General features: G+C 43.6%; 1 protein-coding gene across 1 annotated transcript; it reads right to left on the bottom strand.

Moving 5' to 3' along the window:
* Positions 1-1,258: 1,258 nt before the first annotated feature.
* DLD (dihydrolipoamide dehydrogenase) lies at positions 1,259-19,247 on the bottom strand. Its single transcript, XM_077338189.1, has 14 exons — positions 18,981-19,247; positions 17,457-17,529; positions 15,368-15,447; positions 14,641-14,709; positions 13,214-13,283; positions 10,927-11,027; positions 10,195-10,338; positions 9,733-9,834; positions 7,482-7,672; positions 5,744-5,914; positions 4,844-5,033; positions 3,939-4,076; positions 2,200-2,289; positions 1,259-2,094 (listed from the first exon to the last, which is right to left on the bottom strand). Exons 1-14 carry the CDS (start codon positions 19,017-19,019, stop codon positions 2,029-2,031), a joined length of 1,524 nt encoding a protein of 507 aa, XP_077194304.1. The 5' UTR covers positions 19,020-19,247; the 3' UTR covers positions 1,259-2,028.
* Positions 19,248-19,630: the final 383 nt, after the last annotated feature.

Raw genomic sequence — 19,630 nt, 5'->3', positions numbered from 1 at the left:
ACCTGGAGGGCTATGTGCTCAGATCTCTGTGGTATAGGCTTATGGATGCTAGAAATGAGTTTGACTTAAAAAGCCAAATAATCACTCTTTGGTTAAATGAGAACATGGGGTTCAAGTCTCATCTCAAATGTTTTCACCTCCCTTCTTTAAAATTAAGAGGCACTCTGCATCTCTGCACCTCAAAAAGTTGACAAGAGGGAATAAAGATGGTCGAGTCAGAGTTCCCACAATACCACCCCCAGCCATTACTGCCTCTGTCACTCTCCTCTTCTTTCCAGGTCTTGTGTTTCTGCAACCCCTTAGTATTGTTGTTGTTCGGTGCGAAGTCGTGTCCGACCCATCGCGACCCCATGGACAATGATCCTCCAGGCCTTCCTGTCCTCTACCATTCCCTGGAGTCCATTTAAGTTTGCACCTACTGCTTCAGTGACTCCCTCCAGCCACCTCATTCTCTGTCGTCCCCTTCTTCTTTTGCCCTCGATCGCTCCCAGCATTAGGCTCTTCTCCAGGGAGTCCTTCCTTCTCATGAGGTGGCCAAAGTATTTGAGTTTCATCTTCAGGATCTGGCCTTCTAAGGAGCAGTCAGGGCTGATCTCCTCTAGGACTGACCGGTTTGTTTGCCTTGCAGTCCAAGGGACTCACAAGAGTCTTCTCCAGCACCAGAGTTCAAAAACCTCAAAGAGTTCATGCCAAATTGCTGGTTTCCAAAAGAAGTAGACTTGAAGATGGCAAAGTTCAAGGAGCAGTAAAGCAGGTAGCCTCCCCTAGGAATGGGTATTTTAGGCTCATATAAAACTAATTCATTTCTCACTGAAGATTTGTATTCCTTGTGATTCAGCCACTTCCTACTTTTCTGGTTCAAACCACACAGGAATAAGGAAACAGAATGTCAAATAAAGAAGCTGGGAGCTTACAAGTCCAAGCACCAGCACTGCCAGCATGACAGAAGATAAATAAGGCACCATGAAAGTTATATTGCCAATGTAGCTTGCAGGAAAGAAAATACAATTCTCACCTTTGTCTAGCATACTAAGCCCTCCTAGTGACACCACTTAATCACTGGCAATTCTTGCTAATAATTTAGGATTTTTTAAAATGAAGCTGGGAAGTTTCACAAATGAAACTGAACAAGACAAGGGGTTCTTCCCAACTGTTTTCCAACTCATGTTTTGCTTCTCCAAGACTAGATTTTATTTTGCACAATTATATTAAACCTGAGGGTTTTTCAATATGAAAAAAATGCAGAGATACACATGGCTATTCATACAGCCAAATCAGTTTTATAAGTCACAGAAGTCCTCTCTGATACAGCATGATCCTAGATTTACTTCAAGGTAGCAAAAACGTTATGACGTGATGAAATCTCTGTTCCTTTCACTATGGGGACTCCCCAATGTGATGCCCCTGGGCACCATCGCACTCACCAGCACTTTTTTCTGGTGCTCCGAAAATGGGCAAGGCCAGATGGGTCTTTTTCCCAGTAAAGCTTTTAACTGGCTGTGCAGATTTTCAAAATGTTGCTTCACTACAATATGAGATAAGGCATACATTTTGTGACTGTCTCTGACTCACAGGAGCCACTATATGGTCACAATTTTTTGGCTGCAACCACCTTGCTTCAGAATTCCAAAGGTGCCTGCAGGCTCAAGAAGTTTTGAAGCTACAAATGCACTGTGCAAAGTTGACAGCAGCATACTTTAAAGTGCCAGCTTAAGTACCAGCTCCTTAGCAATGACAGAGCAACACCACTGGAGAGTATCAGCCAGTATATTTTTCCCAAATACAGGATGGAACCTTTCAGAGGCCCACCACCTTTGCCTTTAATCTGCCCTCTGCAGAACTTATTATGTACAAACTAATAAACATGTTGTATGCAAAGCTGTGGGGTGAAATTATTTTCCAACCTCTCATTTGTTTAAATATGCCATGTTTTAAACAAAAAGTTCACTTAATTCCGTTCTAGAAGTATTCAAAAGACTTGACGTTCCACAAAAAATGTGCTTTGTACATTGGGGGTTTCCTTTCCTTTTAGAAGTTGATAGCCTTGCCGAACGATGCTGCTAGATTGGCTTCCCTGAAGGCTTCAGATACAGTCTGTTGGGGGGAAAATGACAGAAGAAAGGACTGATAAGAGCCACAGCAGCCATAAAGCTGGATCCTTAACTAATCCACAAAACAATAAACACTCTACCCACTTACCGGATGGGCATGGCAGACTCTAGCTACATCTTCACATGAGGCTCCGTATTCCATTGCAAGAGCAGCTTCATTTACCATCTCTCCAGCACCCTAGAAACAGAAAAGCACACAAAACAAAGAACACCCAGGATGAAAAACAGCATAGAGATATCAACAGAGTAATGCTTGCTTTAGAAAATTAAACTACAATGACAAGAAAACCTTTTCATACCTGTATCAACTATGCAAATTTAAACACACTTATTTCGCAAATATTTAAGATTAACCAGATTAAAGAAACCTTAACCAACATATTCTGGCTTTTGACATGATTATTAAATTTCAATATGAATAAAACATTTTTTAAAACGTCTTCAGATCATGCTGCAACAGTCACCATGCCCTCTAGGACAGCAAGGGAGGGGGATGAATGCCTCTTTTACAATGTATTAAGTGTACTAAGAAATATTTTTAAATCTCTTCGATTAATCAGAGGGATCTTTTAAATTTAAGCAGCTGATCTAACCAAATTAACTAACACTACATAATTTACTCTGCTTTCATTAATCACAAACAAAAGGTTTCTGACCACTGGTGATAACTAACCTGGCCTAATTTGAGTAGTCATTGCAGGTTGAGGATCCCCACTACTCCTCATAAGTAAGGGAGGTGACAGAGTTTGTGGAGAGAAGCCTGACATGGGCCCAGCCTCACCTGCCAGGAAACGCCCTGTATAATAAGGCTGCAATGAGATTTCAGCCAATGTGGGATCAATCTGAGTTGCCTGGCCTGAGACTGATTCATGAAACCTCACTGCCTGAACCTTGGGACTGCTTTTGGACCCTGCCTAAGCAACAAGTGCTTTGACCCTAGAGTCTTAGAATGACCTTGGCCTCCCTCTGGCCTTACATTTGGATTATATTACTGGACCTCAGAGTCTGACATTAGACTGTGATGTGAAAGCCTCTGCTGGGAAGCCCCATGGTTGCTGGGATTTGCCTCCCACCTGGGGGCCAGTTCGCATTAACTATGAAGTTCATGACAGCTTCTTAGATGTACTGCTTAATTCCCGTTGTAAGTTACCACCTTGTTAGTCAATGCCATGGTTCTGCCAGCACAGAACACTGAGGATAAAGGGGAAGAAACACTCCCAATACGTAATTATACCAAGCACCCTACCCTATACTATTCAACAGCAAAAGGGCATGGTGGGGCACCCCAGATCAGGAACTAAAATCCTCTTCCATGCAAAACATTCAAATGCCCCAGAAAGATTTTTTATTTTGAGCTGCCCATAAAATATGGGATGGATTTTTTAAAAATAAAATTAAGCACTTTCCTTGCAAATGCTAGAAGAATACAGAGAACAGCCAAGAAAAATGGAAAAGGAAATGGAGCTGGCCACAGTAGAGAAAGCCTTACAAGCTGCGTCTCAGGCACATAAAACTATTTCAAATTTTGACAATGGCTAACCAAGGCTGAGGGCCCAGGAACACACAGCTCCGTGCTATGTAGTTAAACCCCAGACCAGGGGTAGTCAAAACTGCGGCTCTCCAGATGTCCATGGACTACAATTCCCATGAGCCCCTGCCAGCATTCACAGCAGGGGCTCATAGGAATTGTAGCCCATGGACATCTGGAGGGCCGCAGTTTGACATCCCCTGCCCCAGACACTAAAGATCTCAAAATTCTACAGCAGCTGAAACAGGTCTCATCCTTTTATGCCAATCCAGGTATTGTGATTCTCATCCCATACTCACTGCGCCTAGAATATGGGCTCCCAGCATCCTGTCTGTAGATTTGTGACTCAGTATCTTGACCAAGCCATCTGTGTCTGCATTGGTCTTGGCTCTGCTGTTCGCAGCAAACGGAAATTTTCCAACCTTGTACTCTGTCCCCTAAAACAATGCCAATAAAGAATTATGATAAATGATTGTCAGTTTGCATCTGGAAAAATTAGTTTATGCAGCCAGAGGTTTTCCTTTAGCGGACACCAAAGCCAAAGCTTAGTTCTTGCTGAGATGGTAAACCTTCTGTCTATGAGATGTGACGCTTCAGAATGGAGCTGGCACCTGCATTCCAAAAACTACCTCGCACACAGAAAACCCAAGGATTGGACTCTATTCTTCTCTAGGAGGCAGCTATGCATATGAGTGCATGTGTATATAAAGATACGTAGGGATGCTTGCATGCATATGCGTATACACAGTCTTGAGTTGTTGCCTAAATATGTATCTATGCTGCAGTGTATCAGACTAGATATGGGAGTAAGCAGATCTGCCAAAACCCCTTAAAGAAATGGCTGAAGTTCAGTTTAAGTGACAAAAGGGCACTTGGGTTAGGATTGCAGAATCTCCCACACCTGTGGCTCAGTTCTTTGCATCTTGCCTTCCTTGCCAAAGGCTCCAACTCTGACAATAGGCCTGATTGAAGTCTCACTTTGCCCTGCCTGTTCTGTAAAAGGCAGTTTGGATCTTTAAGCAAGTCCCCTGTCATACCCCAAATCACAGAGAACTGCTACTCAGTACAAAACTCTACAGTCAAGATTTATGAACAAAAACAAAAGCTTGCAAGCCAAGTATAAGTTGCATACATTTTCTCTACAGTAAGAACTTCTATTTATCCCCACAACTGCACTGTGAGTGAAAGGAAGCAGGCACAGTACCTCCTCTTTCAGCTGTTCTTCTGATTTGCCGACCCAAGCAACCTCAGGGTGCGTGTAAATTACCGATGGCACACAGTTGTAGTCAATGTGAACAGCACCTCCAGCAATTCCCTCAACACACAGAATCCCTTCATCTTCAGCTTTGTGAGCAAGCATCGGTCCAGCCACTACATCACCAATAGCATAGATGCTGCCAGGCAAATGAAACCAGGTTAAATACTGCTGCTTGATTCAAAAGATTCAAAAGGGTAGCCGTGTTGGCCTGAAGTAGCACAATAAAATAAAATAAATCTTTGTTGGTCTTAAAGGTGCTACTACACTGCTGCTTAAGTACAGGAAAATAAGCCCAGAGAGCTCTAGGGACATGAATGCAAGGCTGGAACAGACTAAATAAACAAAAATCAGTATCCTGGAAATACTAAACTTTGATATTTGTAACCTTCATTTAGACTTTAACGCTCCAGGACCGATTCCACATGGGGGGGACAAGGCCAGGTCAGTACTCACATGACAGAGGGGCTAATCTCCACTTACATATGACATCGGTGCTGGCCTGACCCTCTCCCAGCCCTGGCCCACTTTAGAGCCTTCGGTGCCTCACAGCAAGGGAACATGGATGTTTTTTCATTGCAGGCACCCTTGGTTGCCATGTTGGGCCCGGCCCATGCACACAGGGACAAGTCGGGCCTCCCAGACCTGACTCCAGCATTTACGGTGTCCCGGTAGGGACAGAAAATGCCCTGTTTGGCTCCACAGCGCTTTGTGGCAGCATGGAGCTGAATGGGGCTGGTTTTTTACTTCCACGAAGGTGAGAGACTAATTCAAACTCCCAACTTCTGAATTATACATGAAATATAAGCCAAAAGTAATCTACCAAGCCCCTCCTATTATTTCACTTACTTGGGAATTTTGGTCTGGAATCTGTTGTTGATTGGGATTCTGCCCCTGTTATCTAGTTCAATACCCACATCTTCCAGGCCAAGGTTCTTAGTGAAAGGCCGCCGTCCAATACACACTAGGAGGACATCACAAGTGATCACTTCTGCTTTGCCTCCAGCAGCAGCTTCAATCCTGAGGAACAACAGAAGAAATAAAGTCCTAGGAAACAGAGATGCCACATACTGCTAACACATCACGTATCTCTGAACCCTAATTACTTCCTTCTTCTAATGGATATGGAATAATAGCATGAAAATCAAATGGCAGATCTGATAGGAAGTTATTAGCCATTGTAGTGTTAAGAAATACTAGTCGGAGATTTTTTAATACTCTTGTTACTGTAGTTTTCCTGTTAACACCAATGCATAAGAGTGAGGGCCAGCATGAACAGTAGTTAAACAAAATATATTACTGTGCTTCATCACAAAACCCACAATATCTTATATACTCTTTTACACAGGTTCCATCCTATTTTGAGCATGCAGCACAGTATTATACTACACCAGTTTGGTGTAGTGGTTAGGAGTGCGGACTTCTAATCTGGCATGCTGGGTTCGATTCTGCGCTCCCCCACATGCAACCAGCTGGGTGACCTTGGGCTCGCCACGGCACTGATAAAATTGTTCTGACCGGGCAGTGATATCAGCGCTCTCTCAGCCTCACCCACCCCACAGGGTGTCTGTTGTGGGGAGAGGAATGGGAAGGCGACTGTAAGCCGCTTTGAGCCTCCTTCGGGTAGGGAAAAGCGGCATATAAGAACCAACTCTTCTTCTTCTTCTTCTTCTACTTCCATCTGTGATCTGTGCCACATTCAAATGTACCTCAGATGTGTGAGGCTTCTAGATTAAAGGAGTGCATAACCATCTCCACCACACATACCCCCAACTTCTAATGATACTGAGTCAATTAGTCTGTATGGTCTGTAGATCTGTATGGTCACCTTCAGCTTCAGTTCTAAAGGGTAATAATAGCACAAAATACGTGGTTGTAACAGACCGTAAATGGTTAATGCTTTAACCCTGTATGAGAACCTTGAGTGACAGAGGATTCAAATGGAATTCTACAGCTGACAGTGGTAGCTAAGAGTGGCAGCTAAGAGTGACAGCTGAGGGTGCAGTGATAACAGTGAAGGAAAATTAAGTAGTGGGAAAGGAGCAAGGAAGATGATGTATTGGTCCGCAACAGCCCTTTCCACCATTTTTCCCCAGGAACTCTAGGTGCAAAATGGGTCGGTAATTGTCGAGCTCTCGCAGGTCCAGAGATTTTTTTTCAGCAGCAGGTGACCCACTGCCTCTTTTATCCCTTCCGTGAATTCTTCCGTTCTGAGGGAGAGGTTGATTATCTCCTGGAGGGGGGCTCCTTATTCTTATGTCTGGAATTTTTATTAGCCATAATGGGCAAGGGTCTAGTGGGCACATGGTTGGTCTCACTGCTGTAAGCATCCTGTTGACTTCAGTCAGTGTGAGTCATCTGATGTTACTCACTGTTTTCTCCAAAGATGGCCAAGGAGCCTCTTATTCACTTCCTGTGTTTAAGGTTGGAGGAAGGCCGCAGCAAAATCAGCCATAGATATACCAGGTGTCATAATACTAGACCTCTGGCATATTTCTAGCGCCAATTCTGATTGCTGGCTTGTCTCTGTTTTTACAGGAGAATCACCAATCACCACAAGTCCAACACTGTCATGCTCAGTACTTACGAAACATCTATCTTTCCATCTGGTTTCTTGGTTGCACCGGTAACTTTAGTATTGAGTTTGAATTTAAGCCCTTGTTTCTGTAAGATTCGTTGAAAGTTCTTCGAGATCTCCATATCAATGCCCAAACCACCAACATGGCCAAGGAACTCCACAGCTGTTACATCAGCACCTAGACGCTGCCACACTGAGCCCTATGGTCAATACAAGGCAAGATTAAGAAGCAGAAATCTCAGGAAGAAGGAAAATAGGAACTTTGTACTTATATATTGCTTTGCCCATACATTTATCCATTAACAGCAATGCCCACCAAAGATAAACAGAATCATAACAGGAATTTTCAAATAGGGTGGCAATTACTAATGGAAATTACTGTCTACAGAATGTCTATATGCTCCGGTAACAAGTTCTTAAGTATTGAAATCCAATAGCAAGCTAACAGATCAGCTGTGTTTTTGCACACAAGACACAAAACAAGATGCAAGAAAGACTCTCCACTCTGTAGCCGTTATTTACATTTTTTCATCAAGGCAATACAGCCCCAAAATAATTCCTCAAAAATGGGTGGGGGGATAGTATCTTCTTCTGTCTTTATTTTATTTATATACTGCCCTCCCCGAAGGCTCAGAGCGGTTTACAAGAAACAATGCAGGTAACTCAATTTATAGTAATAACAAGGTGATAGCAACAATAACATTAACATAATAACAACTTTAATAACATTAAAGAACAGTGGAAACTGCAAAGAGCATCAGTTCAACTCATACTGAGGCCCAGTGGGTTGGGTAAATTTGTAGTAGTCGTTGTAGGAGGGAGGCATGGGAGCCAAAGGGAAGCGGTGGTTTAGGTTGACCTCAACAAAATGCCTGGTGGAGGAGCTCCCTTTTGCAGGCCCTGCGGAACCGTTCAAATTCCGTCAGGGCCCTGATCTCCTCTGGGAGCTTGTTCCACCAGTGGGGGCCAGGATGGAGAAAGCTCTTGCCCTGGTTGAGGTCAAACAGACTTCCTTGGGACCAGGGTTCACTTGCCAGTTGGAGGTGGCGACGCACAGAGCTCTTTGAGGGGCATAGGCAGAGAGGCGATCTTTAAGGTACACTGGGCCCAGACTGCGTATGGCCTTGAAGGTAATTACCAAGACCTTAAGCCTGATCTGGAATTCTGCAACCTTGGAGGAAAGAGATCAGCCATTGAAGGGCTGTCCCCCAAATTCCTATGTTGGCAAGGTGATGAGGTAGAAGCTCATGGTAGAAGCTCATGGTCATGCGGGCTTCCTTGGGGCCAGGGACCACCAGGAAGTTGGAGGTGGTACAGCACAAGGCTCATTGAGGGGCGTAGGTGGAGGGGTGATCCCTCAGGTATGCTGGACCCAGACCGTGTGTGGCCTTTAAAGGTGATAACCAAAACCTTAAGCCTGACATGAGGAGGTCCACTGGAAGTATATCCAGAAACAAGAAGCCTTGAAAGCTTTCTGAAAATCAGACTTCAATCACTACATAATTCTCTCCTTTACTTCCCTTGTATTGTCTGCCAGTAAAGATGTTCTAACATTTTTTGAAAATTACTATTGCTGCAGAATCCTTCAACAGAGTTATGCACTGCAACCAATCTCCCCGGAATGGCTAAAAATTGCTAAGTGCTGCATATATATTGATTGAGCCTGTGCATGTACTACACCTCCCCTGGGCTCTTTTCCCTTTCCACTCCACCTCCCAGAGCTGCTACATTCTCTTCCCTTTTGCTTCCCTATAGAACCTCCTGCTGCTGGCCTTTCTTCTCCTCACCAGCCTCAGTCTGTTGACATCTCTCTTCTGCGTTCACCAACGTTGTTTCAACAGCCACTATTCCTCCCTTGATGCCTTCCCAAGGGATATCATATGCTGTTCCTTCAATCCTGGCTACTTTCACAAGCTGCCCTGCTTTATCCTAGCCCAAGCACAAAAGCCATTTCATTTAAAGAAGCATCACTTGAAATGGTTGGGAGCCACACGCCGCGTAGAGTTCCGAATGGGACAGAGAAAATGTTATTACCAAAAACGTTCCTGTCCTTCAGAATCCCTGCTAAATACCTGCCCTGTGGAAGCATTCACTGGGTCACATGTGACCATTCTGGGAACATAATGCAAAACAGCAGTTCTGTGTGGTGTTCTGAGTCTCCTGGTAGCCCTAGGGCCATGAGAACAACCCCAGTAAGCCACTAACATGTCACGATGATTATAGATGCAGGAAAATTTTAAGAGTGAGACATGTTACTCACTAGTTCCACACCAATGACTCCTGCACCAATGACCACCATTTTTTCAGGGACTTGTTTTAAAGATAATGCACCAGTAGATGAGACAACTGTGTCCTCGTCAATCTAAATAAATGGAAGGAAGAGACAAAATTATGTCCTTCATATAATAATCATTTACAGAACAACATATTAATTAAATAAGTGGCATTTTGCATAACTACCATACAACACATATCTGAAAACATCCATTGGCTGTGTCTGGTGCTGGCTGAGAGCACCCCTCAGCCATAAGAAAAGCCAGCACAAGAGACAGTCCCTCATTCCTGTATCAAGACCCCATTGAATTTATTTTCAATTAATAGCTTTTAAGTGCTGTAAGCAGCTTTGGGAACAAAGGTCTTTTAAACTGAAAAGCATGGCAAAAATTCAGTTGATCAACAGACAGCAGATCACTGCTAGAAAATATGCAAAGTCAAGGCATACCGTAACTCCAGGGAAAGGTGTTACTTCTGAGCCTGTAGCGATAAGAATATTCTTTGTATTAATAACCTGAGTGCTGCCGTCATCTTTAGTTGCTGTGACCTGATTTTTCCCTGTTATTTTTCCAAAACCGGACACATGTGTCACCTTCCCAAAAGAAAAGAGATTTATTCCACTTAAAGAAAATGAACTGAGAAATATTTTATGGTTACCCCAAATGTATATCAACTATAGCACCACTGCGGCTTATCTTAAAAGGAAGCTATCTTTAAGACTACTTCCAGTCACCAAACAGAAATTTCCTTCACTGGTAAATAAGTTTCCATTGAAGCTATTTGTTTTTTGTAAACGTGAAGAAAGCATGGGGATGACAGCCTTCCACCAGAAACAGAGCTAGTCACGATTTCCTCCCTGGGCCTCAGCTGGAACTATTGTTTGAATTGACAAGAGACAGCAAAAGGGACCAGTTTCCTGTCACTCTCTCAGAGCACTGGCCATCAGTTTAGCCCTGCTTGTTTATTCAACATCACCATCAGGGTCCCTGCATGCTTAATGGCAATCCTGGGAGTTGGAATCCTGGCAGCCTCATTAGCCGTTTAAATGAAGGGGAAAACCACACACAGAACTACCGCTGAAATAAGTAAAACGTTAGAGGACAAAGAGAATCTATTTCCATTATTTCTTATCACCATTAAACAAACCGACAAGCCGTTGTAGTGCAGAGGCCAGACATACCTTATTCTGTTTGAACAAATGAGCAATTCCGCCTGTTAAAGCCTTCACTGCACCGCTCTTCTGTTCCATCATCTTCTCTAAATTCAATCGGAGTCCTGTAACTATAAATGGGATATGCAGATGAGTGTGGGGCTTTGTAGTTTTGAACACAAAGCACTAAAGTGCACGTCAAAGTTTGGTCATGAACCACAGCAAGATGTCTAATTCAGAGGTTTGCAACCTTTTTGAGTATGACTCATTTTAACATTAAACAATTCTGAGGACCTCTCACGTGACAATTGTTATATGACCCAAAAGATCAAAATAACAATACTTAGTGAGCATATGGATTCACAGACCCCTTGCCGTAACTCCACAGCACCCCACAAGACCCCATTCCACAGTTTGGGAACCATTGATCCAAATCATTCTTACTAACTTAAGCTATCCCATAGTTTACATCAGGGGTAGTCAAACTGCGGCCCTCCAGATGTCCATGGACTACAATTCCCAGGAGAACCTGCCAGCGAATGCTGGCAGGGGCTCCTGGGAATTGTAGTCCATGGACATCTGGAGGGCCGCAGTTTGACTACCCCTGGTTTACAGCAATCAGTCTTTTGAATCTACAGTGCTCTTCATAGATATACCTTTGAATACCACACAGGACAAAACCTCAAAATAAAGCCGCAATTATTGCAAGGAACAGAAATGAATTCCTTTTTAACACAGATATTTTAGAGAGATTTTAAAGTGCTTCATCTCTGTGTGAACACGGTAAAGTCACAGATTTACCCGAATATTCAGCTTGTGTCTTTTCCCAGCATGGTCAATGGTCTCACATTTATATTTACAGTTTTACTGTTACAGTCTTAGATCAGCCATAGACATTTACAAAATAACTCAATAAAAATAATACTTAAAGATAACAGCTGTCATAAGTGCAAGTTATTTTTAAAAAGTTAAAATAATATAAAGAAGCCCCAGCTAGGTACATCATTTTGTGTAAAAACTTAGGTTTAAATCACCAACTTAATTCCTTACTCAAGATACTGCATTTCCTATAAGCAAGGTCCATCACATACTGTTCTATGGGATCCCCAATCAACAAGAGGTTTCCAAAGAACTCAAGAGACTAAAGCAAAACCAAAGTTCTGCTGCACAGGACACACCTGACATAGTTCTCTCGATCCAAGCCTCAGTCTCCAGCTCTTTATTGACAGAAAAATAATAAAAGGAGCACACACAGTGTTCTAGCCTGCTTCTCAGAAAGGAATCACCTGCCCCCACCATTCCAAATATCCTGACCAAATATCCTAGGATAATTAACAAACACTTATTTAAATTATCTGTATGCCTCTCCAGAGGCTTGTTTGAGGCAGCTCACAACCGTAAGAGGAGGGGGGGAAATCACTAAAATTAAAGACGAACTGATAAAGATGCACAACCACACATAAAAGCCTACAAGCGCAACACATTTGGCAACATCACCTATTTTCACAATGGTCCAATAGAAGCAGATTGTAAAACCAATTGCAAGATCACCTCCCTAGTTAAAACCTTAAGTAAAATGCCACTGCTGAAGGTGTCACTGTGAAAAAGCCCCATTTCTAATCTCTACCAGCCTCATCTCTGCAAAGACACCAAGCCTTGTGAGAAGAATCCTAACTAGAAGTCTGGATGGTACTTTTATATATATTTAAGCACTTAAATTAAATAATCTTTAAACAGCCCGTGGCGCCACGGGCGCCACGGACTAAATAATTCGTTAAGCCCCCTAGAGGTGGGCTTTGTCCGTGATGAGGAAGGGTCCGGGTTGGACCCTTCCTCAAGACAGACAATCGGAGGGACCAATCGGCAGGCGCGAAGCGCCTGCCGATTGGTCCCTCCGATTCCCAGCCTGAGCAACTGCGAGCCGCGCGCAGCGCGGCTCGCAGTTGCTCCCGGACTAACGCGGCGAGAGGCGCGAAGCGCCTCTCGCAGCGTCAGACCGCTGCCCGAGGGAACCCCCAGCAGTCGCGCGAAGCACGGCTGCTGGGGGTTCCCTCCCTGCCGGTCTGACGCTGCGAGAGGCGCCCGAGGGAACCCCCAGCAGTCAGGCGCGGCTGCTGGGGGTTCCCTGCCTTTCAAAACCCCTTTTTATAAAGGGGCTTTGAAACTAGTATTTAATATTTTTCTATTTTTAAATAATGTGATTTTTTTTCGCCTTCTGCCTACAGAGTTTTACAATGATTGTTAAAGGTAGCATCAGTTGATCCTCTACTACAACAAACATTTTGCTGACATACCAAGAGATACACTGCATACTTACTTTCAATGCCTCTACTAGCAAAATCTTTGCCATGGGCCAAATGATAGAGGTGTGAATTGTTCAGTAAGGCCTACCATCAAAACAAACAAAAGAGTTAAACACAATCTACACAGCCAACATTCATGTATTTAACATGGGTACTAGTTATAAGACCAGAATGCAGTAATTTGGCTTAGCTACCAATATCGCTTGAGATACATGTATTGATCACTTGATGTCTGCAATACTTACATGTGTGAATAAGGCCATCACAGATTAATATCAAAGTTCTTTCTTTCATCAACTAATTCCTTTCTAATGGAGCCAGTTTACATTCAGCTGCCAGTCATGACAATAACCAAAAGTATGCATATGTGTGCACCAGCCATCAGTGTTTCATGCATGTTCCTATGTCCTATGCACACTGTATACAAAGGTACATTACCCCAATTCAAGAAGCTTCACAAATTAAATTTCTAGATACTAAAAACAATTCTTGCCTTCTTCATCTTCCCCTTCTAGTTAGCAGCACTGGACTACTACAGTGATTAGATGTCTAAAATTCAGTTTCCTTCTCCCTGGCCAGCAATTAATCCTTCCTTAACCGCCTATTGTAAATGAAGGTTATCAAAATAAAAAGACTGAAGGAGACAGGTTGAAAACCCACATGAACTTTTCAGAAGTACACCTAGATCTATACTATCCAACCCTAGGCTGTTTGTGGAATGCCAGGAATCCACATAGATCAGGGTGTAAATAGACGCATGGTGAATGGCAGAAGCTATTAGATCTGGGCTGCCCATTGGACAGCTTTGCTCAACATTATAAAAAGGCCAGCAAAAGGCCTGCTTGAAACTCACTGCATTCTCCACCAGATTCTGAAATCAACAACCATTAAAGTTGAAATCGTGCTTCTTGTTTTATAAAAAAGAGGGCATAATCTGATTCAAAAATCAGATTTTAATAGTTTCTTGTTCCACAACTCATGTTGATGTAACCAAGTTTTGCTTTGTTCTTTACCATATATCAAATAGTCCCAGTAGTACATATTTATTTATTTATTTATTTATTTATTTTCACATTTATATACCGCCCTCCCCGAAGGCTCAGGGCAGTTTACATGGAACTGAAGAACCTATACAGAGAACATTACATATAATTATTTATAATACTATTAACTGATAATAACAAGTAACTGTTTAACATCTTAACACAGCCCGCGGCGCTGCGGGCGCCGCGGACTAAATAAAGCCGTAAGGGCTTAGGGGGATGAGTTAGGGCGGGCTCTGTCCGGGATGAGGAAGGGTGCCGATTGGCCCCTTCCTCCGGACAGACCATCGGCCGGTGGAGCATAGGACTCTTTTGGGGGCATATACAGAGATATTAATTTTTTATACTTTCAACCTGTATTCAGTGAAGACCCTGAATAACATGAGACTAGAACTCACCTTGGAAGGTATACACCCAACATTCAAACATGTTCCACCTAACGTCTCATTTTTCTCCACACAAACAGTCTAGAATTGAAAAGGAAAGCCATTATTACAAAATTTCAGATAGTTTTGTTCATAATCTTCAACCTGAAGATCAAACAGGTCTTTAGTATTTCTGCAATAATCTTGTAATTGTGAATGTTTTACTTGCTGGGTAGCCATTTCCATGTGCTATCACAAAGCAAGTTTTTACAATTGATGCTAAAAACAAAATACTGCAATTATGGCTAAATGCGGGACATGTCTATTTAAAAGCAAATGACAGATCCTCTGAATAGTCAAGATGGAAATAATTTTGCCAGAACAGAGAAACAACATCAGACTCCCTTGTTGAGATAATAGATGACAGCCCCCTTCACAGGCATTATGACCTGAAAAGTAATGCAAACTACATCATCACATGATAAAATTAGAAAAACCAAAATTAGTCAGTTGACTAATCTGTAGTGCCTTTCTTCCAGATATGAAATGCATTTAGCCAAGCAATCCATTTATTCACACACAGCTTTAAAATGCACAAGAAAGCAATTTTCCTTCCCAGTTGATGCAAAGATTTCTGCATTGTATTCAATGTAATTAGAATTTTCAAAATACAGATAGTCATGCTCTAAGAAATATTTTGCCTTTACAAGAACTTTTTGCAAGATTATCTGGACTAGCAGATGCTTACATACTTCCTCACCTTAAAGCCAAGCTGAGCAGCCTTTATAGCAGCAACATAACCCCCAGGACCAGATCCAACGACCGTAACGTCAGCATCAACTATCAGAAAAAACAGGTACAATATTTTTCAAGATATTGGAAAATAAGTTGCATAATTGGTTTCTACAAATATAACTTTATTTCACACATATATTTAAACATTAAGAAAAACATAATGCAACCTAGCCTTTAAGTGAAAGAAGGAACAAAGCTTAGTTTACTTCTAATTAAATCAAGGGGGGAAATCTAGACAGAAGGTGAGTCAACATTTCTTGACAGTTTTTAAAACTGTGCTTTCTGAGTTGAATCCATAGAATAATGTAAAAATAAAAGCAAAAAGATACAACAGGGACCCACTGACATGGGGGCAACCATGACTTAGATTAACGGTCCCCAACCTTTTTCCGGTTGAGGGCCACCTCCAGGGGTGGGGAAGAGCTGCTGGCCCAGGCACTGCACATACGTGTGTTCACCAGCAGGTGGCGCTAACATGCATGCACGGCAGCTCCGTGCATACACGTTTGTGTCTGCTGGCATGCCGGAGGCCGCGCTTACCCCTCCCCCCCTCACAGCAAGAAGCTAGCCGGGCTGTGAGCGAAGAGGCCACTTTGGGGCCTGGTGAGCTTCTCGCTGGGGGGGGGGGGGTTAGAGGCAGGCGCAGCTGCCGGCGGTCCGGTACTGAGGCCTTTGCGGATCGGTACCGGGCCGCAGACCAGGGGTTGACGACCCCTGCCTTAGATAACACAGGATAACAATAAGCATTCAATTAATTTTAAGTTGCTCAAAAGTCTTACCAGCATTTAAGAAAAAGAGGAAAGCTTGTTGCAGATACTTCAGCATGGTATATTGCACTAACTCTCCTTCTGATTTAATGAACCATGATTTACATTTAATGCTGGGCTGCTCTTTATTTATTTGCCTGTAATACTGACGTCCGACTATCAACTTTTGCTGGAGAAATATTTTTAATAATGGATCATTTAGCCTTTGGGTGGAAATGTTCATGACACACACACGTGCAATGCACAGATAATGCAGTAACAGAAAAATATGCAGCAGTCCAACTATTATTTCAAAAATATACACAAGTAGAATCCTACACTAATTCTAAATAAATAATCAAATTATTTTTTTACCCGTCCTCCCTACTGAGCCCAGGGGGGGCAACAACGCAATGGTATACAATCAAAATAAAATCATTAAAACAGTTGTCTCAATTACTCCCAAGCACATTAACAGGTCAAGTTGGTGGTCAGAGTTCATGAAGCAGAACTTCCTCAGTTCCTGGCAGCAGGGCCAGCACTTCTTGAGGGTCTCTCTGGACTCTAACCGTATGCCTGGTGGAACAGCTCTTACAGACCCTGCAGGGCCCTGTTCTCTTTGGACAGTGTACCACCAGGCTGAGGGCAAGGCTAAAAAATGCCCTGGTCCTGGCCAGGGTCAATTTCACCTTCTTTGGGCCAGGGATCCTAAGCTGATCTTAACGCTCTTTCGGGGATGTAATGGAAAAGGCAGCCCTGTAGATACACCGGACCCAAATCATTTAGGGCTTTGAAGGTTAGTAGCAAAACCTTGAACCTGATCCAGTCTCCAATCTGGAGCCAATGCAACTAAGCTAGCACTGGTGTCACGTGTGCCCTCCACTCGTCCTCTCTTAGGATATGTTCTGTTGCATTTTGGATCCGCTGGAGTTTTCACAGCAGTCTCAGGGCAAACAGAGAAAAGCCCTTTTAAATCCACTGAAGTAATTCTGCTTAGTGCTGTATTAGAAAGGATTAGACTCCTGAATGTTTCTTTTCAAAGGAAAAGAAACTGCATTAGCATGGATGCATTCTTCTTGGCCAACTCACAGGATACATATTTTCTAAAAGTACTTGCATTCTAAAAGACAAGGTAGCTTGAGAAGCCACTTCTGGACTTCACAGATTCTATAAAGCAGAATAGATGCTTTTGTATATTATCCAGCAAAATATTTTAGAGATAGGAATTGTGGGGCTATGAACAAAATAACTTAAACACATACTCATTTTTTTGAGTTCACAAGTAATTTACTGTTAAATAACATTTACCTTGATCAGCGTAAGTCCTTAACGGGACTGCAGAAATCCCTTGTAAGCCATGGATGCGGTTAAAATGACTTCTCTAATGATAAAAACAAAAAGACAAATTTCAGTTCTCCCGGAAGAGAAGTATTATGCTAAAGGTATGGTAGGAGATACTATTTCAGAGTCTACAAACATTTAAAAGTGATTTTAAAATGCTGGGGACATGTGATCTAGATAAACACTTACAGGAATAGCAATACCCTTAGAGATCATTTATAAAGCCCCTACCTCACAGGCAAAACAACTCTAGCTGATGGGTTTCAAAAGACAGAGGCTGGCAAAGTTTCCATGCTCAAAGAATTTAAGTTACTTCTAGCCAGTAAAGTTCACAGTGCTACTAGGAATAGGAATTTGATACTTTTAAAATTGTCAACAGGCATAGCAGAGTCTGTAAGCAGATCAGTCCATAAGCTATGACTTACTTCAGTTTGACGCTTACAGTATGATCCAAAATAGTTACACAGTCTTATAAACCCCTCAGAAGTCAGCAGGCTGAAAAAGGCATAACTCTGTTTAGGATTACACTATTTGATCTGAATGTGGTCTTAGGTACAATTTCAGCATATAGCAAAATGCAACCAAATGAAACAGAGGTTGACAGATTCCAAGTAGCTCTGGACATGCCTAGTCAAGAAAAAATATAGAGACTGTTCATGAATTGACACTTGTAATGGGTGAGGAAACCCAGTTTTTGCTAAGGCACCTGACTGTTGCAATGAAACAGAAATCCCAAGTAACAACTGGGGTGGGAGGCAGGGTTGAAATCTCTCAACCCATACCAGTTCTGCAGTTTCAAACTGCATAATAAGGATGCATGCCTGGCATCCCAAAAAGTGGGCTCCATGAAAACTTCTGCTGGAGTAAAGACTCACTGAAGTCCTATTCAGTTTGCCTGCAACAAGCTAGAAAGGCTGCCCCATTAGAGTTACAGTCTGGCACAGCACAAAGCCTGAGTCTAATAACCAAATTTTCTTCTTGCATAGGCTTTGTGATTTTATCATATGCAACTTAACAGATATTAGGGAAGGAGAAATCCTCCATATAAGGTCTGCCAGCAGAATCCACCACACTGCATCCAAAGGAGCACTCCAGAAAAGCTTCTGTTGAAATGCAACCTTATTAACCTTTAAAATACCACTCAATTTTCGCTCATTTGGGACTCCAATCGTATCCTGGCATTACTGTGCGTGACAGGCAGAGTTCCCAACAGGAAGACAGCCCCACCTGTCGAACTGCTGCCTGCCGTTAAAGCCACAGGAATCCGACCAGACAATGGGCCGCGACTGCGCCTCCTCATAGGAAGGCATGCCACGCACGCCGGTGAGCGAGAGCAGGAAGGGCCACAGCAACTCAGTTGGGCCAAGGATCCTCCCAGCCCCGTAAAGGTCGGAGCGGGGCCCACAAGCACGACACCGGAGGCGCCCCCGCGTCCTACATCGGGCCCCAGGGGCTCCAGCGCCGCATCCCGCCCGCCCTACTCGCCCGCACCTGGCCGAGAGCGCAGCAGAGGCGGCCCCAGTTCTGCATCTTGCCCGGCCCAGACCGCCTCCAGGCTGCGGCCGCGATTCCTGCCTCTCCGCCCGCCGTCCAGGGCCACACTCCCAAGGACTCCTAGGACTCGCGCAGGCGCATTGAGGCGGGAGAGGACGGCGAAGCGAGGGAGGCCGACTCCGTCCTCCGCAAGGCAAGGCAAGGCTCGCCGCCCCGGATAGAGGCGGCCTCCTCGTGCAGCCGCCGGAGGAGTCGAGAGCGTAGAGGAGAAGAGCTGGGCTTCTCATTGCGGCCGCTCCAAGGCAGCCCCCTGGCGGAGGCGGACTCCTGGTGCAGGAGCTGGGATCAAAACCCTCCCCACCACCACCTGCAGTCCCTAAAAAGCTTGTAGCCCCGCCCCATTGCAAGAGTTAAATCTGTTGTATCACTGTTGTATCCACCCCGTTGCAAGAGTTATATCTGTTGTGCACGCCGTAGGGTTTACAAGGGAAGCAATATTCGGAGTTAGTTTTCCATTCCCTTCATAGCATCTGTGCACCTTCTTAGTTGCCGACTATGACCACTAGTCTGGACCATTCAGGTCAGGGACAGGGTAAAAGCCGGACCGTTCTGGTTTTTATCCTATCCCGATGATGATGCTTCAGATT

Source organism: Paroedura picta, chromosome 5 (assembly GCF_049243985.1).
Source record: "Paroedura picta isolate Pp20150507F chromosome 5, Ppicta_v3.0, whole genome shotgun sequence".
In the NCBI taxonomy this organism is placed as follows: domain Eukaryota; kingdom Metazoa; phylum Chordata; class Lepidosauria; order Squamata; family Gekkonidae; genus Paroedura; species Paroedura picta.
The sequence above is the reverse complement of the archived record's forward strand: the minus strand, read 5'-3'. Positions and strand labels throughout refer to the sequence as shown.

Coding starts and splice junctions, on each gene's coding strand:
- DLD (XM_077338189.1), bottom strand. CDS start 19,019: ATGCAGAACTGGGGCCGCCTCTGCTGCGCTCTCGGCCAG. Junction 5,915..7,481: donor GATGGAAAGATAGATGTTTC/GTAAGTACTGAG, acceptor GTTGTTCCTCAG/GATTGAAGCTGCTGCTGGAG. Junction 4,077..4,843: donor AAGAACAGCTGAAAGAGGAG/GTACTGTGCCTG, acceptor GCATTGTTTTAG/GGGACAGAGTACAAGGTTGG.